General features: G+C 58.4%; 1 protein-coding gene across 3 annotated transcripts in view; it reads right to left on the reverse strand.

Annotated features, from left to right (window-relative positions):
- SH3RF3 (SH3 domain containing ring finger 3) overlaps positions 1-23,422 on the reverse strand; it is a 206,834-nt gene that overhangs the window by 73,315 nt on the left and 110,097 nt on the right. For 2 of the 3 annotated variants that reach the window (XM_060309733.1, XM_030845045.2), the window contains one exon: positions 18,928-19,023. The exons of the other annotated variant lie outside the window; for it this stretch is intronic. In XM_060309733.1, the coding sequence (XP_060165716.1) occupies positions 18,928-19,023 (96 nt within the window). The remainder of the gene's footprint in view (positions 1-18,927; positions 19,024-23,422) is intronic. 3 annotated transcript variants of the gene reach the window in all.

A 23,422-nucleotide genomic window follows, 5' to 3' on the forward strand; every position in this document is an offset into this window, starting at 1 on the left:
GACGCCCCCGGGCTCAGATGATCCCATTCGTCCCCAAAGCAGCAGCCCAGGGTCCCCGGGGACCCTGCTGCGTCAGTATCAGAAACCGCAATTTCAGAATCAGGAAACCCAGGCACGGACCGGCAGTGTGTGCGCACGCCCAGACCTGGGCAGGCAGGTCACCAGACCACTGGTTCCGTCCAGAGGGCTCTAGACTGAACGGAACCTTTAAAACAGGAGGAAGACTGGGAAGCCAGGCACAGGGGAAGACGTCAGGGATAAGAGCAATCGGTGGGACGCGCCCGGCGGTTTTCAAGGAAAACAACGGGGAACAGGTGCGCACGTCCACCGCTCCGCCCTGACCCGGGGGGAGGACTATGGTCCCCACACGTCCGCACAGGAGCAGCGGGCCGTGACCGCGCCCTGGGGAGCGATGTGTGTCCTCCCTTCCCGGGACTCAGGGGTTGGAGGACAGGGCTCAGACGTAGGGACAGCACGTGTCTCTGAGGCCCGCCGCCCGTTCTGGTCAGATCCAGCTGCACTTCAGTGGGCGCTGCCACCCGGGAGCCTTTCAAGACGCTGATTCTGGCTCAGTGGGCCTGGGGTGGTGCCCATATCTCTGCATTTCTACAGCCCCCAGAGACCCTGCCGCTCGCAGGAGAGCCGGCTTCAGAGTGGAAGCCCCGCCCCGTGAAGCATCCACGTGACCTGGACGGCGGCTCTGCTGGTGCTTCCTTTAATCCACTTCTCCCACCGGGGGGCTGAGGACAGCACAGGTCGTTACGCTGGCAGGCGGCTGTGACTCCTCAGAGCTTCACAAACTCAGCAGCTGGCGAGGAAGGGTCTTCGCCTGCCCGCAGCTCCTGTGAGGAGACACCGCAGGAGCCCCCCTTCGCTGGCAGGGTGGGCAGGCGGCTGATAGGCATCTGGATCAGTGCTTCTTGGGTGTAAAACTCTGCTTTTCACCAACTAAACCGTCTGTGGGGTGGTGAGAATGCAGCCCCAGCTCCCCTCCCCCCACAAAGGCTGCATCTGGGGCACAGCGGGAGCCCCCGGCACCAAGGCTCTCGACAGCTGGCCGGGCTGGTCGAGCGCAGGCAGCCGCTGATGACCACCACCAAGCACGGGGGACCGAGAGCCGCTGTCCCCCCAAAGGCTCGTGTGGCCCTTGAGCCAACTGAGCAGGTCCCAGGTGCAGGACCACGGCTCACGCCTCTCTTCTCCGTCTCGCCGGACACACCACGGCTCCCCTCACGCACGGCACGGGGGTGCTTATCCAGCCCTGCGGCATCTTCAGGGTAAAGACAACATATCCAGTGAGGTACACCTGTGCTTTTGGCAGCTGGAGGGGCTGGCTTCATTTTGGAGATTCAAATGTGTCTTTAAAAATCAGACCTTTTTTTGGCACGAAAATTAGGTCACGCAAATTCTCACACTGGGAGGCCAGCTACAGCTACCGAGGTTCGGGCGGGGAGGTTCTGTTCCCTCCCTTTTGTTACGAGTGTGTGCCGGTGACCTCGCGGGCCTGCTAGCAGCCCCAGCCTGTGTTTAGCGGGACGGCGAACGCGAGATGGCTGTTAACACCAGGTGCAAGGCTGTCCCCACCCACCGGAGGGTGTGTCCTACACCTGCTGTGGGACAGGCCCCCACGCGGGAGGAGGTTCCCATCCTGCAAGTTAACATTTCACACGGTGGGCAGCAAGGCCGGGGGCCCTGAGGGTGTGGCGGAATCACAGGACAACCGCCCCTGGCTGCCGCCCCACCACCAGCGCAGCCAGCTGCCTCCCCGCCAAGCCCCCGCCGCCCCCCACGTTCCCACTCGAGCCTGCTCTGTCCCCAGGTGCCTGAGGCGACGAACGAGCCTGCAGTTCTGCTGCCAAAGTGCACAGGCGAACTGAGGCCGCCCTCCGGCACCTGAGGTTAAACGAGAAACATCCATCCACCAAGGTCAACGCAGGCCAACACCGGAGCTGCACACAACTGCCTCGTCTTGCGAGAAAAGGCTGATTAGAGGCAAGGATTTGGGGAGACATGATGTCTAAAAACGGAAGCCGGGAGGGGCAAATGGCATTCACTTCAGCCCCCATCACCCTGGGCTGGACAAAGCCCACCTCTGCCAGCCGCCAGATGCTCCACATGAGGGGGGCACCGCCGTCCACCAGCCCGCGTCCCAGCTGTCCTGCCAACGCGGCCCTGCTCCGAGGCACCCCCTCCTCCTGGGCTCACCCCGCCTGCGGGAACACGGCCGCCCTCTTCGCCCTGAGCCCCTCCGCAGGGTGCGTCTGAAAGCCGAGGGCCCCGGACTGGATGTTCCAAGGTTCCTGAAGGACCTGTGGTAATTCCCCCTGAAGGTGAACTTAAAGGAGACAAAGGCTGTTTTCCAGCAAAAGAGGGGGGCACAGGGCACCACTGCCTGTGCACACTCTAGGGAACCGAGGGGGGCGAGGTCCCCAGGGGCGCGTGGCTGGGGGCTGCCTGGGCGCTTGCAGGGCACTTCTGACCAAGGTGACCAGTCCCACAGGGCCCTTTTGCCTTCAGGAGGCCACGAAGTCCTTACTGAGGAAGGAGGGGCCTGCTGACACCTGGGGATGGGACAGGAGGCGGGAGCCCTGGGTGTCCAAGGAGGAATAGCAGGCAGAGGGGCTGGAGAGACACGTGGTTGGGAACGGGTGCCGGGGGTCAGCGGGGCCAGGGCCCGGCTCTCCTCTGTGTGGGCGGAGGGCTTGGAGGACTCCAGCGGGAGGACCCCCTGACTTCTGTCAATTTTCCAACGATGTCATTGGAAAATTCTCACAATTTAATGAAGAAAGCAACAGAAATACTGATGCAGCGACATCCCAAATTCGTTCACAATACATGTAAATTTACACACAGAAAAGAATACAGGAAACAACAGCACGCTCGCAACGTTTCTATTCATTCTCCTCCTACACGTGTTTTTTATTCATATTTACTGGTAGGATTATGGTGACTCTGATTTTCCTCTTCACACTTTTCTGAATTTCCCTGTTTTGAACAACAGCCAGGTGTATCAGGAAGTCATTAAAAACAAAACGTGCAGATTAGGCTGGGACAGCTTCCGACATAGGGTGAGACTTCCGGGGCCGCGGGAGCACCATGTTTTTTCCACTCCGTACAAAGCCTGAAGTGCCGTAAAAGACCTTGCTGCTCCCCAGGTTAGACGCAGTGGCTTTGGGAGCTGCGGTTTCACGGCGGATCTGACAAAGGTTTCCTCCCCGTCGGTGGCTTGGTTAGGAGCCCGGCTGGGGGGTCTCTACAGGGAGCACAGCGCTCATCCTTGGTACCACACTCCCACGCCACAGGGTGTCTGAGAGCTCAGAGGTGGACAAGACCTACCAGCCAAAGCGGGAGGAAGGCTGAGAGAGGTGGGCCCGGGCAGGGCCGGCAACCCTGTCCACCCCCCACCCTGAATGCTCGCCTGTGAATGCTCGGGGGTGGGGCAGGACGCCCCTGTGGGTCTGTCTTCTTAAGCAGGAGGAGCTCAGGCCTGGGGGGTCCCCTCCCTGCTCCCAGCTGGCTCAGGGCAGCAGTTCTAGACAAGGGGGCCAAGCCCTCGGGCGGGAGGCCCAGGTCTATGCTTGAGGGCGAGGCGCTAGTGAGCTCCACTGCCTCCGGATCTGACCCATGTTCCTCCACTGAGATTTGTTGGTAATAAAGTTAGCACTTAAATTTCCATCTCTTAGACGTTCATCTTTCTCTCAGCTGGATCTGAGAACAGGGTGTGAAGACTTCTCTGGGGACTTCCCTGGTGGTCCAGTGGTTAGGGCTCTGCAGTTCCACTGCAGGGCCTGGGTCTGATCCCTGGTTGGGGAACTAAGATCCCACAGAAGAAGAAGACTTCTATAACTAAAACCTCAAGGGCAACTCAATAAACTCTCCCCCAAACTTACATGTTTAAGAACATATTAACATAGGAACAGTGTTGCAAATTTAGCAATAAGAAGTCCTAACAGGAACAGATTTCAAACACACATTCATCCCCCTTTAAATACAAAGGTTTACAGAAGCGTGAGTTAACCCCCGGGGATCATTTTTCTGTACCCGGTCTTGAGCCGAGCCTCAGCCATCAGCTCCCGAGTGGGGAGCTGGGCGTCACGGCCCAGCCTTCCGATCTGAATCTGCACCCCCTGCCCGGTGACTGCAGGTGGCCGGTGCAGCCCCCTGAGAGCCCAGGCTGGCTGCTCTGGCCTGGCCCACACGCACGCCGCCACCTTGGCCTTGGCCTCCAGCAGGACTTGAAGCCCGACTGTTACTGAGGAGGCCCCGCCCTGCACAGTTCACAGATCCTCGTTCTCCAAAGTACAGTGTTCCTTCCCTCGGAATGAAACGAGAAACTGTTCCAAATTGGTTTTTAAAGGATCGAAGATTTTCTTCCTTGTCCATACAACAGCCTCAAAGACAATACTCCCGCAGTAAGAATACAATTTTGCGAGGAGACTCGAGGGCCCCTAGTGCCGGACACGCCGTCACAGGAAACGAGGTCCCCACGCGGCCCTCACAGCACCAGTGCCGCTCCACGCCCAGCACCCAGGCCCGAGGAGGGGGAGGCCATCACCCCGCGGCACAGACCAGGAGGCGAGGCTGGCAGGAGCGCGGGGCTGGGCCCCTGGCCGACTCTTTGCCCCGCGCGGCCTGTGGGCTACAGGGAGGAGCCCGGATTTACTCTGAGAGCCAGGGGCCCCCCGGGGGCTGTAGGCAGGAGTGAGGCCCGAGTCACCTTCGTTCAGACTGTCTGGTCCACGTGTGACCACGGACCCTGGGGAGGTGAGACCGGTGGAGGGTAGGCTGGGAGATGGTGACAGATGACAGGGCTGCTCTCAGGGGCCCAAGACCCAGCACAGCTGAAAACTTTTCGTCTAGAAGGTTCTCTCTACATTTGTTTTATGCTATCAACCCCCAGGTAAAGGCAGGGTTAGAAATGAAGGACACGGCTGGGGGGTGGTCAGCAGACAGAGGCCCAAAGGCCATTCCGTGAGCAGGGAGGGGATGCAGACTCACCCACTTGCGGTGTGTGCAGCAAACTCGAAGCCCCGAGAATGACCAGGCCGGCCTCCCGCGGACCCCACCCCCCACCCCCACTCGCCCGCTGCCCCTCAGCTCCAGGCAGCCCGGGCATCACTGGGCCCGCACCGCAGCTCCTGCCCCTCCCCTCCGGCCCCCGGGGGCTTCTCTGAGCAGGAGAGCTGTAGGGTCCCTGCCACAGCCTCCCTGCCCCCTTCGAGCCCTGTTTGCACAGAGGATACGCTGCCCTCTAGACTTCATCTTCTCTTCTTCCTTCTCTCGTCCAGCGAGACTGTGGGTTTCAAGACGATTCTCCGCAGGGCCTGGCACACGGCGGCGCTCGATGGAAGACTGACTGAAGGGCTGAGCGAGTGGAGGGGTGGACGGTGGCCCCCGCTGGCCTGCAAGGCACAGCTCAGACAGGCTGGAAACCTGCTCTTTCAGTCCAGGGCTCAGACGCGCCAATAGACACAGGAACGGCCACCCAGGGAGACCGCGGAGTCCTCAACGGCTTCACACCGTAACTCTTAACTGCTCTGGCTTTGAGGATTTGGAAGAAACAAACGCAACAGAGGACAGCTCTGAGTTCCTCTGAGGAGGCCGGGCAGAGGAGGCGAGGCCAGAGCTAGCCGCTCTTTCTCCCTTTGCAGTAACTGGCGGAGTCGAGGCGGCTGCAGAAGGTGGCGCCCCGAGCACACGCTGGTCTCAGAAGGGTCCGGGTCACCAGCGACTCGCAGCCTCCTTCCAAACAGAAGTGCTAATCAAAGGTAACGGGAGAGACACCACGACGGAGGCCCAGACAGTTAATCTGGGAAGTAATTCGTGGTCAAGTCTTAGAACTACTGGGGGAGCGGCGGCTGGCACTGCAGGGCCATCTCCCCACAAGTGCTCTCTGCTCTGGAGGGAAGGCACCCGGAGGCCCCATGACCCTTTCCAGCTGCGCCATCAGACTCGCTGCTCCGCACTGAACACAGGCCTGAACCTCGGCCAAGGCACACTCTGCGGTCCCTTAGTAACACCCAGAGCCGAATCTCTCCACGGCTAAGTGTGCTTCGTTCACCTTCACCACGGAGGCCCCCCCAGGGGGCAGGCGGAATCCTGCACACCAAGCCTCTCCCCCAACTTATTTCTCAGACACGGGTCCACCAGACCCACTGCGTCAGACTCGGGGCTGGGCCCGGAGCTTTCCAGGGGACTCTGACGCTCACTGAGGTTTCTGAGTCGCTGGCCTGGATGACTCGGTAGGGAAGGTAGGGATGTGGATTCCCAGGAGGGAAGCTGAGTGAAGGCACCTGTCGAAGCCACGGCCGAGGGCAGGGCGGGAGGGTGGGGAGGCCCAGGCAGCCTGCGGGGACACGGAGGCCTGAGGAACCTGTGTCCCCGAGCAGGATGAGGATGAGCGGACGGCGGGTGAGGACACAGGGATTCCGAGTCAAAAAGCGTCCAGTGGAGGGAGCTCAAGTTGGCTGAAAAAAATCCCATCCTGCACGTACTTGGTTTTCTGGGTTATTATTGCCCATGTGAGCGACACGTGATGGGAAGGAAAGAAGCAGCTGGAGCCTGGGCAGAAACGGTCAGACAGAGCACCGCTGGCTGCTGTTCCCCCGGCTGCGCGAACCGAGGCCCCAGGAGAGGCTTGGGCTCAGCGGGCAGCCAGGCCTGGCTCCTTCCAACATCGCCTGCACTTCAGCCGCAGGTTGAGACACTGTCATGCCTGCTTGTCTACTGAAGATGGAAGTCATCTCTGCTTTTTTCTGGGCCCACCTGCAGCTGGATTTCCAGGCTGTGGGCAGGGCTACCACACAGAAGCTCCCAGGGAGGCTGCAGGGGCCGGTTTCACAAGGCCTTGCTAAGTCCCACCATGTGCTTCCAAGAAGACAGGCTGAAGGTGTCCCAGCTGAGACCTCAGAAATGGCTGACGGCTTAGCCCTTACACTTTGACCACTTCTGTGAAACATTGGCCCACAACTCAACAACACTACACAAACCCACTAACTGCCTACTATGTGCAACCACTATGCCAGGACCCAGAAGGGAAAAGAATTGCTACTAGTCTGGCCTCAAAGTGGCTACTTATGTAGTTATGAAGACAGAGACGATGACAGGAAAACTGAGACGTTACATGTCACTCTGTGTACAGTACATTACAAGATGTTAACGTCACAAATTGTTCAAAAAACACTAAAGGGGACTTTCCTGGTGGCGCAGTGGTTGGGAGTTCGCCTGCCAATGCAGGGGATGCGGGTTCGTGCCCCGGTCCGGGAGGATCCCACATGCCGTGGAGCGGCTGGGCCCGTGAGCCATGGCCACTGGGCCTGCGCGTCCGGAGCCTGTGCTCCGCAACGGGAGAGGCCACAACAGTGAGAGGCCCGCGTACCCCACACACACACACAAAAACCACTAAAGGAGGGAGTGATCAGGGAGAGCTGGTCCCTATGCATCTACCTATCTCCGTGGAGGAAAGTCCCAATGATCACACCCCAGCACCCAGATCATGCCTTGGGGTGCAGACCCGGATCCCAGCGGGGCCACCCAAAGGACACTGAAGTCCTGCCCCCCAGGAGCCCCACGGCTCCTCCCCTCCGTCGCCTCCCGTGCTGAGCCTGCCCTCTGGTGACTGAGCGTCGTCTGTTGGGTGAAGTGCATTAAGTCTTCACAAAGGCACAGTCAGCACAAGGACACAGAAACGCGGGCAGGACTCATATTCAGGTCCGGCGGGATGTCCCTGCCCCCAGATGCCCACTGACGTAGAAGCTCGTGAGAAATAGGTCGTGCAAACGGAAAAACAAAACGGAGCTTCAGGCAAGATCACATCTCCCCCACGTTCTGCAGCAGGAAGCCCTGAGTGGCGTCTCTCCTGTTTCCTTCCTGGGGTTTTGTCGGGTCACCTCTGATGTGGCAGAATCAGGGTGTCCTGAGAGTTACGATCTGGGTGAGGAAGCAGGGGTCACACCTGCTTGGAAGAAACGGAGGAGCCGCCAGCCCACGCCGCCCCCATTGGCCCACCCAGAGCACTGGTCGCAGGACAGTGTTTGGACCTGGTTGTAACCCGTCTCCACAGAGGATGAGGGCCTCGAAGACTTCCACCCAGTCCTCACGTCTCTGATGAAAGCTGACTGTTTACTCTGGGCCCTGGGCTGGGGAGACTCAGCATGGGAGAGCCATGGCTGACCTACTGCTTTCCCGTTCTGTCAGAAGTACCTCTTGCATCCTAATTTTATCCTTATTTGTCCCCCCCCCAGTTTTACTGAGGTATAACTGACATATAACCTTGTATTAGTTTAAAGGGTACAACATAATGGTGTGTCACCCTTATTTCAAAATTCGAAACCACTGCAGGTTAACAAGAAGGAATAACAAGGATCATTTTTACCCTCTCACCTGAAATGCTAAAACCAAATTTATGGAACAGTTTTCAGACACGGGACATCAGACAGCTCAGCAGTGAAGCAGCTCATAGACCACAGGACATGGAGTAGAGGACGCAGCTTCGCAGGTGGGGACGGGGATAATCAGCCCCACGTTAGAGGCGCCCTAGTCCTGCCCGTCAAAGGGTAAGACGGAGGCACGAAAGCATCACACTGTTTCTGTATAACTTACATCCCAGGACAAGGCTTGCAAATATTTGTAGGAACACAAAAACATCCAGCACTGGAAAAGCCAAAATTCACACCACTGGCATCCAGTTAAAGATACCAGGCAGGCAGAGAAGCAGGAAACCGCAGCCTCTACGTCGACGGTAGAGATACTCACAGAGGCGAAAGGTCGGCCAGTGGAGCAGAACCAGAAACAGCCCGGAACACAGAGCCCACAGAGAAGCACGACGCAACATCCCGAGCACCCCGCGTCCGAGAGGCAGGGCAGCGTGCATGTCAGGAGACACAGCGGGGGCACCTTCCGGAGACGAGCCCCGGACACCCAGCCCAGCCGTCCGCGTCGCAGAGGCCCCGTCCACCTGTCCGTCTGCCGTGCGCTTCCCGCCTGCTGCTCCCGCCGAGGCCGTTTCCGCCTCCTTCCACATAGGTGGGGGTGGAGCAGCCTGCGCCAAACCAACCCTCCACGGGGAAGAACACGGAGGTTTCCACAGGTTCCGGGGCCAGGCCCGCCCAGCCGCCGGCCGCGAGAAAGGCCACGGGACGGGAGGGCTGTGGGAACGGCTGCAGCCACGTGAATCCACCTCGAGCTTCACAGCGAAATGACCACCCGCGGCTGCAAGTCGCTGGTCCTGAACCGTGTCCAGGTGAACTGGTATCGCCGCCTCGTCCGGCATGGGCCTGGGGGTCTGTGTGGCTGCCCAACGAGGGTCCCGTCTCCGTGTCTCCCTTGGAGAGCCTGCCTGGCGGCACACCCTCGCTAACTTCTAACAGCCTGACGGTCACACGACCATCCCTGTGTCGGCGCCAGGACCACTTCAGAGAAGTCGGCAGGGCTGGTTGTTGGTAGGCGGTACAGAATGACGGGAGGAAAGGAAAGGAAGAAAACGTAGCTAGAAGAGGGCCTTCATCCCAGAGAGCCCCTCTGCTCGGAGCTGCGGCCCCTGCTCGCGGGGCTGCTGAGAGCGTGCGGAACGGCCAGCCGGCCCCTCGGCTGCTCTGAGGGCCTCCCCCCTCCTCAGAGGCCTCGGTCCCCTGAGAACGCCAGTGGCCGCAAACCATCACCCTCTGGGCGTGTGGCGCTGGACCTCCACTCGGGCTGTGTCTGGCGCCTCACGGGGTCCTCCTGGTGTGCTTTGGGACGGGGCACCGTCCATGCGTGCAGAGGGAGAAACTCGGTGCTGACGCATCACACAGCTCAACGAAGCTCAGGCGGCCTGCAGGTCCAGTCAGGCCAGGGGCAGCATCTTTCCAATCCCCGGGCCCGCATCCCCCAGTGGGAGCAGGAAGTTAGAACCCCACTCCCCTCTCCCACCGCCCACGCTGGGCACGACACGTGGGGTTTCTCGTCCAGGAGCTGCGCCCCCTCAACCAGGGACACCCCTGCAGGTCTATCCACCCGCATCCCAACTAGAACGTAGGGTCTGTGGAGGCGCTGAAGCCGAGTCAGGGCTTGGGCCTCCCGCGTCCATCTGCTTCTCCCCTGAGCTTGGGCGTGGACCTTCCACTAGAAGCCACAGACCCTCCCCAGCCTCCTCCCTGGAAACGTTCTGCCTGCCCCCCGGCCTGAGCTGAAAAACCAAGACAACGGTGAAGAAATAACCAGCAGTTACTGGGGGTGTGGGGCGAACCCAATGCATGAGGGGCAGCTCCAGGCTCTGGGCCTTTGAAACAATACAGACAACTTCAGAGCTGCATGTTCCCAGAGAAGGTGGCAGCTTCGATACCATATTTAGAGACGGAGGCTCAGAATAATACGCTCTCTTCGTAAATAAAGTCACAAGGAGACGGCGGTGCTACACGTGCAAGAAGGGCCAAGTTCAACATGGTAATTAGCTGAGGCTTCGACAACATCCGCCCTAATTTCCGCACTGAAGACAAGGCCTCTCAAACGCGAAGCAGCTGCCGTTAGCAACCGTACCATTTTGGGCATTACATCCATCCGGCTAAATCAGGTTTCAGTTTTTGCTTCCATCAACTCCCAGCATCTGTAAATAGCATCACTTCAGCAGTCTGCCCTCGCACGTCAACACCATTAGCCGAGGTCGTGGGACCCACCAACAGGCAGAGGCCTGGATCTGGTTCCCCAAGGTCAGAACTCTCTGGACGCGCACTGGCCCTGGGATGAGGCTGCCTCGCTTTCCGGGGCTCGCCCATCCTCCCCCATCTCTGTGTCCGGAAACCGGTGCCTGCAGGTGCGGCAGGGCTAGGAGGCCGGAAGGATGCTGACCCCTGACGTGTGGGGCAGTAGAAGGGGAGGGAGCGGGAGCCAGAGAACAAACCCTCCAGGTGAGTGCGTGGCTCCAGCCGTAGGACACAGGCTCTCAGAAGATGCCACGAGGATGCATCCACCAGCTAGTGGAGGGGTGGCGGGGGCTGGCTCTGGTGGCAGGAGGGAGACAGGATTCCCGTAGCACCACTCGGAGACACCCCGCCCCCACCCTCCAGCCCCTCCCACCGCTGGGCCGGGGCTCTGTCCCATCACTGCCTGCAGCCCCTCCTCTGGGCTCCTCCCAGCCACCACTGCGCCCGCTCCGGGCCACGGAGCCATGCCACGGAGCCATGCCGCGCACCAGGCCTCTGGCAGGTCCACGACTGGCCGACCCCGACCCCGCCCAGCGCCCGCTTCCTCCCTTGGCTCCTGCCCCTCGCACGCCTCAACACCGCCCCCCCCACGCCCCTCCCCGGTGAGTCCCCCGAGTCACCTCCTACGCAGTCTTGAACCCTGTGGTTCTCCACAAATAACCTTCTGCCAAGAGGCTGAGATGAGGACAGCTGGACACAGACCGTCAACACCCTGTCCCCTGCACCTCCAGAATCCCCCTTGTCTCCTCTTCCCTCCAAGGGCGGGCCCTCCTCCAAGACCCTCCCCTCCCAGCCCAGCTCCTCCCTGAGGGCAGCTTAGGCTCAGCCCCTCCCTCCCTGGGCCTGGGCTATCGAGACAGAGCTCCAGCTGCACCCGCGGCCCGGTGTGGAGGTGGCAAGCCCCACCCAGGTCCTCAGTGCCCAGGGATGCACAGGCCGCCCGCCTGATGGGCCTGGCCCATCAGAGCGGCCTCCACTGCGTTTCGGCCCTAGGCCTCCAGGGTCAGCCAGGGTCACCACGAGGCTCCTCACCCCTACTCAGAGCTTCCCCCCTCTCTGCACCTCTTTTTCCAGATGCTCCTGGCCCCAGACGCGGCTCCCTGGGGTCAGCTCTTCTCAGTAGGGGGCCGGGGTCCCCGGGGAAGCTGCCAGGACGCACTGGCCCTTGTGCTGAGGCCGGGGCAGCCCTGTCTCTCCAGGTGCCCATTACAGTAACTGGTCACAAGGACACGGGCAGCCGAGCCAGCTGGCTTCCAGGAGCCCAGAGCACAAAACGAGGAAACACACCGACATGTCCAAGTTCAATACAGGTGACACCGGACATACAAAGAGGGGGAGAATTCCCACCCAGAAGGCCCCAGCCGGCAGGAGAGCTGATGGCTTCGCAGGCTCAGCCTTCTGGGCCTCCCTCAACCAGCCATCACCCACCTGCCCTTGTGGGCAGGGGGCGGGCTCGCCCACCCAGTGAGGCTCAAATGTGCACCCGCTCTGGGCGAGCCGGAATGGAGGCGTGCTCAGGCTCTGTGGACGGACCGGCAGACAAATCATGGTCCCTACACCTGGGGGCCCTGAGCGAGCATGGTAGGGACTGGAGGAAGCCCTTACCCCGAGGGGTCAACCCAGGGGTCTCCTCCAGAAGGCATGGGGGCTCCGGCCACAGTGAGGCTGGGAAGTGAAACAAAGTGTCCTCAGAAGGAGGGAGCCCCGGCCAAGCTCACCATGCGAGGTGGGGCCTCAGGGGAGTGAGCTGTGGAGGGCAGAGCCCAGGGGAGGCGCAGGGCGGGCGCCAGGCAAGTCTGATGAAGGAGATCTGGCGACCGCATCCTCCCTCTGCTTCCAGGCAGCCCGCCTGGGTTCACCCCACTGAAGGCCATGCGGTTTCCTCTTTAGACTGAGCTAGTCTGACAGCTCTCCTGCCTCAGTCTGTACCTCCAAGTCCCCAGAGCCCCGGCTCTGCACAATCCCTGCGTTCTGCAAATCCAAAAACTGGCCGCTAGCCACCTGTCGGGCTGCTGTCACTCTCACAGTCATTTTTTAAGCACCTGCCACGTGCAGTCACTTTGCCAAGCATGAGGGACATTAAGAACGAACACAGGGACCAGGGTCTGAGTTGGGAGCCAGTGAAGAGGCTAAGAAAGGACAGGAAGGGGGCTCCGCATGGCTCATTAGGTGAGCAGGAATGCAGGGCTCCCGGCACAGAGACCCCGAGCCTGGAGGGGAGTGGGGAGGCCTGGGTAGCTGGGGTCTCGGTGCAGGGACAGGGACATGGGGGCTCGAGGCACTACACCCTCGAGGCAGCGGAGCCCGGGCTGAGGAAAGGAGGCGGCACAGGGAGGATGAGAGCAACAGAGCTTCCATTACAGTAAGGACACACGCGTGTCAGGGAGCGGGTGTCTGGGCAGGAATTATTCTAAAGAGACACCAGGACGGGGTCTGAGGACCCCCAACCTGCACCCATTCCTGCAGCTGTCCCGTCTACCCTTGGGAGGCAGATCCGACCCACATGCCAAAGGCTCCGGCCCAGTGTCCCCATCCTGCACCTGCGCCTCCGAGCCGGCTGACGCCCACTCAGACGTTTCCCAGGCAGCTGGGTGCTTCCTTTCCTCATCTGCCCTCTTTCGCACGGCGTCTTGGGTGCTTGGGGGACAGGTCATCCCCCCGTTCGGCTGACGAGTAGTGAAGCTCCACGCACGGGGCCCTGGGGGCTGGCGCCTGACCCCAGGCCCTCGAGGCCCAGAGCATGGAAGGGAGGCCCTGCCACGGGTGGGGTTTGTCCTCCGAGGACAGGAGTGACCTGGCCCACTCCGCTCTGTCCTGAGCGACACCCGACGAGCCGGCAGGTGTCCGTGGGCTATGCATTGGTCCCACCGTAGAGATGGCTGCTGGACAGTGCCTGTCCTTGGAACCAAGGGGGATGAAGGACAGGAGGTGGGTTCCAGGACGCAGGAGGAGGAGCTGGGAAGGCAACGAGGAAGGGTCTGGGCCAGGGTCGTGCCGACGGACGAGTGGCCCTCTCCCAGAACCAGCGGCCCAGGTCCCGCTGCGGATGCAGCCAGCAGCTGAGGAGAGTGTGGGTGAGAGGAGGGCCTCTACACTGCGTCGGACATACGGATGCTTCTGGAGACTGGATACCCCCTCAGAAAACAGCACGAGGCCAGGCCAGCTCCGAGAGGTTTAACCGCTTGTCCCCCAGCCCACTCAGCGAGCCCCAGGAAAGAGCCTGCCTGGGATGGGAGCGGGTGCCGCGTCCCCAGAGCAAAAGTCACTCCGGAAAGGTCCTCCTTGGGCAGGTGTCACGACTGGACTGCACGCAGGGCCCCAGCAGCCTCCCCCCACGACCTTCAAACCACAGCTGCAGGGCTGGAGAAGGCTCCCTGTAATTCAGTCCTGTGAGGGCGTGATTTAAGACAGGGCAACACCCAGGGGGATGACCGCCACCCCAAACTGCCGTTCGCCGACACAGGCCCCGCTCCCTCCCGGCCCAGGCCCCAACCTGCAAAGACCCCAGATCCACCCTGTGGCCTCAGATGCCTGCTCATCGCCCAGAGGAAGATGGTCTGAACTCTATCACCCACGCGCGATGCCCCCAAGGCCGCGTGAGGGTAAGCATCAGCTCAGCGCTTCAAAAGGGAGTGGGTACATAACAGCGAATCAGCCTCAGGAGACACCCGGCCAGGGCCTCCTTCTTCGGTGCCTGCTGAGGTCCTGGGGTCTGTGGCTATTGCCAGGGCCCCTGGGGCAATGGTGCCGGGCCCGGCGCTGTGCCCGGGGAGGTGCGGGACAGGAGCGAGGGCCCTGCTCTGCCTCGGCCCCTGGAGGAGAGCCCAGCCCCCGGCTCAGGGGACCTGGGGGGGCAGGAGGCTGTGATCAGAGCAGAGCAACTGGGAGGGCGGTGGGCACACAGGAGCCCCTACGCCCTTGCTCTGAAGGACTGTCTCCAGGGTCCAGCAGTCGAGCCCCAAGGGCACTGACTCCCAGTTGGCTAAGTGTCTGAGCCACGTGAGCCTCAGGAGGCCCTGCTGACTGGTTTCCAGCCCTGAGCCCACACTCTCGGCTTCTGGGATGATGCCCGAGTCCCTTCCAGAGCAGGGGTGCCAGTGCGCCGGGCTCGGCCTCCCGCAGGGGCACCATTACCCGCCTCAGGTTTCCTACAAAATTTTTTCTTAGTTTCTTAAACTGCATTTTAAAGAGAAGTGCAAAAATGTTAGCTACATCACTTCACAGCTGCACCACCCCACCAGCACCTCCCAGATCAAGCCTCGAAGCCTCTCCACAGCCGAGGCCTCCCTCTCGCTTCTCCGCTCGGTCTCCCCAGGGCACCCCCTTCCATCAGCCGCGGGTGAGGGGGGAGTTCTGCTGCTCCTGAACTTCCTAAAAGGGAAAGTCTTCAGTGCACTCTCTTTTCCACCTTGTTTCTTTAAAAATGTGTCCGTGAGCTGCATCCATGCTTTTAAACGCCCGTCCTTTCACCTTCTCTGGCCCCCCTTGGGAAGTCCCAGCTCCGCGACTCGGCTGAGCTGACTCCGTTTGGGGGCGTTGTCACAGGCCCCTGGGACCTTTCTGTGAGTGGCTCCGTGAGAGTCTGCCTTGGAAGAGGTTCCACTGGCCAAAGATGCCGGGGGGACAGACTCTCCACGTGTGGACAGCACTGTGGGGGTTTCACGCGTCGAGTTCTTGGGTCTGAGGCAGCAGATGCAGAGACCACCTCCCAGAGTTGGAGCAAATGCACAAGTGAGGCCGGAGGTGCTGTGGGCTGTGGTCCTTGCCGGGGGTGGGGGGCAGAGAGCAGAGCGTGTGTGTGCACATGTGTGCACGAATGTGCCCCTCGCAAGTGTACCAGTGTGTGTGCGGACTTACTGTTGGGGAGGGTCTGAGAGTCACCGGGGAGCTGCTGCTTCAGAGTACACATAAGAACCGTGGGTTCCGGACATGTAGGGGAAGGGGAGGAAAGGGCCGGAGATGAGGCTGGAAAAGCAGAGGCTAATCAGCGCAGACAGCCTGGGCCACCCACCCCAGCCAGCGGCCTTCATCTGGCAGGTACCGGAATCCACTGGCCCACAGGGCTCAGCAGGGGCAAAGCTGGCCATGTCCCCTGCATCGTGTGTGGCCCGCCCTGGGCTGGGGGAGCACAGGCTCTGAGCGAGGACGCTGGGGGGAGGGAGTAGGGCCCAGCTGAGAGCCGTCGGCCTGGGATCGCACCCGGCTCTGGGCCCCTGCGGAGTCGGGGGCGGCCCTGCACACAAGGGGTGCGAGAGGCCAGACAGGACTCCTCAGGAGGGTTCGGGGCCCACGCCCCGTGAGCACTGGCTAAAACGACTCCTGGGGGTGAGGCAGTGCGCACAGGCGCAGCGCGGGGTTAGCCTGGGGACGTGCGCATGCGGACGTGTGCTGACAAACAGCAAACACACACACAGACCATAGCGAGCAGGGGCTGAAAGATCAAAGGCTCTGAACGCTCCTCGCTTGGCCACCGCCCGTAACTTATTCACTGGAAACCCAGAGCATCTTGGTCACAGAAAAGAGGCAGGAAGCCAACCAGCCTCAAATGAGCCCGAGCACCTCCACTCCAGGGTTGGAGCTGATTGAGCCGCCCCAAACCCCAAGTCCAGGGAGCCTCAATGTTCCCTTCAGTGGCTGGCAGTGTCCCCGGGGAAGCTGCTTCCTGTGGTGAGCTCTTCTCCCCGGGGTTCTGGGGGCAAGCCCAGCAGAACCTGGAGGGTCTCGGAGAAATGGGGCGGGCCCAGGTTTCCCGTGAGAAGTAGGGAGCCCTGCCTCATTGGCCATGTGGCAAGATGATGGGCTGGGACGGACCACCCCCAAGAGGCAGAGGCACTTCTCACAGCCTCAGGGTTCAATAAAACCCACAAGTTGTCCCCATCTGAACTCCGATTACTGTGGGGTAACCTTCTTCCCCTGAGGAGAGCTCATCTCTGGTCTGGTAAAGCAAACAACAAAGGGAAAGAGAGGGCGTGGGCCTGGGAGCCTGGCCTCACCTCCACGTGCAGGAGGGGTGGGTCTGGGAGCCTGGCCTCACCTCCACGTGCAGGAGGGGTGAGCCTGGGAGCCTGGCCTCACCTCCACGTGCAGGAGGGGTGGGCCTGGGAGCAGGGCCTCACCTCCACGTGCAGGAGGGGTGGATCTGGGAGCCTGGCCTCACCTCCACGTGCAGGAGGGGTGGATCTGGGAGCCTGGCCTCACCTCCACGTGCAGGAGGGGTGAGCCTGGGAGCCTGGCCTCACCTCCACGTGCAGGAGGGGTGAGCCTGGGAGCCTGGCCTCACCTCCACGTGCAGGAGGGGTGAGCCTGGGAGCCTGGCCTCACCTCCACGTGCAGGAGGGGTGAGCCTGGGAGCCTGGCCTCACCTCCACGTGCAGGAGGGGTGAGCCTGGGAGCCTGGCCTCACCTCCACGTGCAGGAGGGGTGAGCCTGGGAGCCTGGCCTCACCTCCACGTGCAGGAGGGGTGAGCCTGGGAGCCTGGCCTCACCTCCCTGTGCAGGAGGGGTGAGCCTGGGAGCCTGGCCTCACCTCCACGTGCAGGAGGGGTGGATCTGGGAGCCTGGCCTCACCTCCACGTGCAGGAGGGGTGAGCCTGGGAGCCTGGCCTCACCTCCACGTGCAGGAGGGGTGGATCTGGGAGCCTGGCCTCACCTCCACGTGCAGGAGGGGTGAGCCTGGGAGCCTGGCCTCACCTCCACGTGCAGGAGGGGTGGATCTGGGAGCCTGGCCTCACCTCCACGTGCAGGAGGGGTGAGCCTGGGAGCCTGGCCTCACCTCCACGTGCAGGAGGGGTGAGCCTGGGAGCCTGGCCTCACCTCCACGTGCAGGAGGGGTGAGCCTGGGAGCCTGGCCTCACCTCCACGTGCAGGAGGGGTGAGCCTGGGAGCCTGGCCTCATCTCCACGTGCAGGAGGGGTGAGCCTGGGAGCCTGGCCTCACCTCCACGTGCAGGAGGGGTGAGCCTGGGAGCCTGGCCTCACCTCCACGCGCAGGAGGGGTGGATCTGGGAGCCTGGCCTCACCTCCACGTGCAGGAGGGGTGAGCCTGGGAGCCTGGCCTCACCTCCACGTGCAGGAGGGGTGAGCCTGGGAGCCTGGCCTCACCTCCACGTGCAGGAGGGGTGAGCCTGGGAGCCTGGCCTCACCTCCACGTGCAGGAGGGGTGGATCTGGGAGCCTGGCCTCACCTCCACGTGCAGGAGGGGTGAGCCTGGGAGCCTGGCCTCACCTCCACGTGCAGGAGGGGTGAGCCTGGGAGCCTGGCCTCACCTCCACGTGCAGGAGGGGTGGATCTGGGAGCCTGGCCTCACCTCTACGTGCAGGAGGGGTGAGCCTGTGAGCCTGGCCTCACCTCCACATGCAGGAGGGGTGAGCCTGGGAGCCTGGCCTCACCTCCACGTGCAGGAGGGGTGAGCCTGGGAGCCTGGCCTCACCTCCACGTGCAGGAGGGGTGAGCCTGGGAGCCTGGCCTCACCTCCACGTGCAGGAGGGGTGGATCTGGGAGCCTGGCCTCACCTCCACGTGCAGGAGGGGTGGATCTGGGAGCCTGGCCTCACCTCCACGTGCAGGAGGGGTGAGCCTGGGAGCAGGGCCTCACCTCCCTGTGCAGGAGGGGTGGATCTGGGAGCCTGGCCTCACCTCCACGTGCAGGAGGGGTGAGCCTGGGAGCCTGGTCTCACCTCCACGTGCAGGAGGGGTGGATCTGGGAGCCTGGCCTCACCTCCACGTGCAGGAGGGGTGGGTCTGGGAGCCTGGCCTCACCTCCACGTGCAGGAGGGGTGGATCTGGGAGCCTGGCCTCACCTCCACGTGCAGGAGGGGTGGATCGGGGAGCCTGGCCTCACCTCCACGTGCAGGAGGGGTGAGCCTGGGAGCGGGGCCTCACCTCCACGTGCAGGAGGGGTGGATCTGGGAGCCTGGCCTCACCTCCACGTGCAGGAGGGGTGGGCCTGGGAGCCTGGCCCCACCTCCACGTGCAGGAGGGGTGGGTCTGGGAGCCTGGCCTCACCTCCACGTGCAGGAGGGGTGGGCCTGGGAGCCTGGCCTCACCTCCCTGTGCAGGAGGGGTGAGCGTGGGAGCGCAGCCTCACCTCCACATGCAGGAGGGGTGGATCTGGGAGCGGGGCCTCACCTCCCTGTGCAGGAGGGGTGAGCGTGGGAACGCGGCTTCACCTCCACGTGCAGGAGGGGTGGGTCTGGGAGCCTGGCCTCACCTCCCTGTGCAGGATGAGTGAGTGTGGGAGCGCGGCCTCACCTCCACGTACAGCAGGGGGAAGATCCCGATCTTGTCTCCCAGCATTCCCTCCGCCCAGTTGTCGTCCACTCTTCTGATTACAGTCAGGACTTCATCCTGGAATCACCCCGTGTAGGCAAAGCACAGGGACACGCACAAAACGGATACAAAAACAGAACCAAGAGACCGGTTAGTGTCACTGCAGCTAAGGAAAGGCTCTACGCGATGACTCATTCTGAGATCGGCGTGAAAACCGTCCCTCCCACGTCTTCACCCAGGATCTCTCTTCCTCTCCCATATTGATTTTAGCAGCAAAGAGCCTCCAGTGGAAGTGTGTGGCAATTTACAATCTAGTGAGCACTTTAAAATTCATGTTCCTAATATGTGCTTATAAATAAAATGGTTTTCAACAAATATAAATTCAACTAAGTATAAAACTTTCTATGTTCCTGCCTCCACCAGAGCACAAAAGATGCCCCAATCCAACTCCATTTATTTAGAGTCGTGGAAGCTCTGAACCCTGTTAAATCCTTGTCGTGCCAGGCAGTAGCAAGGACAGAGGCAGAAGGTGGGCAGACGCGGGAGGAAGGAGGGGCGTGAACAGGGACACAGGCGTGCGGTGGGGGAGGACTCGCCCGGTGCTCCCGGAGGCGCCACGAGCCGCGGGGACCGATGACAAGGGCGGGGGACAGGACGAGGAGCGAGGGGACGACCGGGCGGCAGCAAGCGTCGGGGGGCCGTGCTGGTGCCACACGGGGTGCAGTGGGACTGTCCACAGGCCGTCTGCCCAACCGCCGTCCACATCCAAACCGCCTGCCTTTGTCCCCCGGGGCCTGCGTGGACACCGGAGGCCTGCCTGGCGCTCAGGAGCTGACAGCCAGAGCAGCCCTGTGGGCCCGGCTGGGTCTGAAAGCACCGCCTGCCTTACCAAGGGGCCTTCGACCCCTTCGTGTGAAGCAGTGATGTGGGGTGTGGGCCCCTGGGGTCAGAGGGACGCTCCATCTGGAGCGTCCTGATGGACTTCCTGACATCACCGGAGAAGCTGCTTCCCCGTGAACGGAGGGGCTGCACAGTTTGGGGAGTTTATCTGGGGTGAAGTGGGACGAGGTGATGGGTGCTGGACGTGCCTCCCAGAGGACATGGGGCAGGAAAGGCAAGACCAGGAGTCTGTACTGGCAGGTCCCCATGCTCCCTTCCAAACCTCCCCTCTCCTAGGGGTTTAGGGGACAGCGCAGGGGCAACCGCACCCCTCCTTCTCCAGGTCCTAACCCCAATTTCCCAGCTTAAACAAGTACCAAATAACAAGGGCTGTGTGACTTCAAAATATTTCTTTTCCCAATTGATACAGTCCAGAAAATGCAACAGACACTGAGGGAATCTCAGGCTTTCCCACGTTTCGGGGTGGCTGGTTCTCCATGCCCGGGTGACACCGACAAGGGTTTCCTTGTAGTCAGTGCTCAGCCATCAAGGCGGCGGGCTTTCCTGATAAGCATTAGGGCCAAAGTGGCCGACTGGCTTGAGAAAGGATGAGCAGAGAGGGCACCTTGCTTATCTCACATAGAGTTCATGACCAGGAGGGCCCTGTACCCGTAATAAACTCCACTCAGACCCAGCCAAAGGGTGGCCCCCAAGACCTCGCCAACGGTGCAAAGGAAAAGGTAACCGAAGACTTCCTACAAGCCAGAGCTTTTGCAAGAGCAAAATAAAAGAAGACATTTAATTTTGTAAAATTAAAAAGAAAAAATACCAGATTAATTTTGGTAAAAAATAAAATACCATAATATCTACACGGTTATTTGAGACTGGTCTAGATATTAGAGCCATAGAAATAAAAGGAAAAAAATAGTAAGTATAAATATTGGGAAGAAAAATCATATGATTTTCTACCTAGAAAAACAGAGTATTAGTTAAAAATTAGAATAAGAATTTGAGAAAGGCTGATAATTTTAAAATAAATACATGAAAATCATTGGGTTTCCCATCTACCAGCAATAACCAGTTAGAAAATGTGATTAAAATTGGCTAATCATTAAAAAAACAGAGTTAATTCTCTAATTCACTGTATACACCGAAATTAATTCCCTAAGTATTAAAGATTTAAATGTTAGAAAAAAACCTTGAATAACCTAGAAGAAAATGTGAATAGATGTTTAATCTTGAGGTGGGGAATGGTCTTAAGAAGTAAATAACAAAGATTTGGTTACAGAAAAATGAAATTCTCTACGTTAAGAACAGCAAGAAAACAAAAAGGGAAATAATCTAGAAAAATACTTGCAGGACAAACTGGAGACTAAGACCTAATATCCTTGCTACATAAGGACGTGAGAGACACAGCAGGAAAGAGAGACACATACTTTAAAAGAAAACCAGGCCAGGGGCAAAAATCAGGCAACTCACAAAAAAGGAAGAAAAGCAAACTGCTGTTAAATACATTTAAAAATGTGATACCTGACTAATATTCAAAAAAAGTACAATTTTAGACAGGAAAATTCCTTCTCCCTTCGTTGGTCTTTGGTGTCTTATCAGATTAGCAGGGATGAACACAAGCCCGCTCGGCGTGTTCAGCACGATGGCTACAAGCACTTTCTCATTTCTGGTGGGGATATACATTTATGGCGGTGGTGTGGCAAGTCCTATCAAACACAAGAAGCTGCATATCCACTAATCTGACAAAAACACTTCTAGAGACTCTTTCAAGAAGATCACAGACATGCAAGAAGATTCAGCTCCGAGTGTGTTCATTACAGTGTTTCTTCAACTAGAGAAAAACTAGAGACAACTGCACAGCCAGAGAGGGTTGGTTAGATAAAGTATGGTACATCAACCAATACCATAACCAACTGCAGCCCACTGCAGCCAGCCTGTCCTCCCTAAGGCGGAGGGGAAAGTGGAGATGCACAGCTAGAGCTCACGGCCTGTGGGCACAGCTCCTTACATGACGGGGCTCTAATAACAGGGTGAGAGGCTGCACAACATTTCCCCTCCACGCCACTAAAGGCCTGTTGACAGCAGCACCTTTAACGTGGTACATTTTATGTCCAAGTATCAAAAAGGAACAAAAATTACTAGACATCCTAAAAGGCAAAAAACAGTTTGAAGAGACAGAGCAAGCATCAGAACCAGACTCAGATATGGCAGGAATGTTGGAATTATCAAACAGGGAATTTAAAACAACTATGCTAAGGGCTCTAATACATTTAAGTAGACAGCATGCAAGAACAGGTAGGCAATGCAAACTGAGAGATGGTAAGTCCAAGAAAGAACCAAGAAGAAATGCTGGAGATCAAAACACTGTAACAGAGATAAAGAATTCCTTTTATAAGCTTATTAGTAGATTTAACAGCTGAAGAAAGAATCTCTGAGTTTAAGGATGTCTCAACAGAAACTTCCAAAACCGCAAAGCAAAGAGAACAAAGAGTGAAAAAGAAAATAAACAAAAACCCAAAACAGAACAGAACATCCAAAAACTGCAGGATAACTACAAGAGGTGCAATATACACGTAACAGGAATATAGGAAGGAGAAGAAAGAAAAAAAGGAACAAAAGAAATATTTGACACAATAATGACTGAGAATTCTCTACCCTGAAAAATAACTCTTCAATAGTGAGAAAGAAATAAAGACTTTCTGAGACAAACAAAAATTGAGGGAATTTGTTGCCAGGAGACCTGCCTTGCAAGAAATGTTAAAAGAAGTTCTTTAGAGAGAAGAAAAGTTACATAGGTCAAAACCTTGACTCTACATAAACAAAGAACGTTGGAGAAGGAATAAGTAAAGAAAAAATTTAAAAAACAGTTTGTTCAAAATAATAATAGCAACAATGTATCTAATTACATATGCTTATGTACATACCATATATATGTATATCATATATACAAATATATACACTTATGTATGTTTATATATAAGTTAAATGAATAACAGCAATGACAAAAAGGACAGGAGGAAGGAATTAGGATTATTTTGTGATTATAAGGTAACTGCACTACCTGTGGAACAGTAGTTTTAGCTGAATGTGGACCTGGATTAGTCGTAAATGCATATTGCAATCTCTAGGGCAACCACAAAATTTTTAAAGGTACAACTGATATGCTAAGACGGGAGAGAAAAGGAAGTCATTTAAATTACTTAGTTAAAACTGCAAAAGGCCAAAAAGGATGGAAACCAAAAACAGGAACAAAAATCAAAGAAAACAAATGTGGTAAATATTAATTCAACAATATCAATAATCACTTTGAATAGCAATAGTCTAAATGTACAAATTGAAAGACAGAGATGGTCAGGGTGGATCAAAAAAACAAGACCCTACTGTATGTTATGTACCGGAAACCCATTTTAAATATAAAGATATATATAGAAGGAAAGATATACCACGCTAACACTAATCAAAAGAAAGCAGGAGTAGCTATACTAATTTCAGGAAAAGCAAACTTCAAAGCAAGGAAAGTTATCAGGGATAAACAGGGGCATTACATAACGATAAAGGTGTCAATTCTCCAGGAAGACAACAATCCTTA

The sequence above is a fragment of the Globicephala melas genome, chromosome 12, assembly GCF_963455315.2.
Source record: "Globicephala melas chromosome 12, mGloMel1.2, whole genome shotgun sequence".
NCBI lineage: Eukaryota > Metazoa > Chordata > Mammalia > Artiodactyla > Delphinidae > Globicephala > Globicephala melas.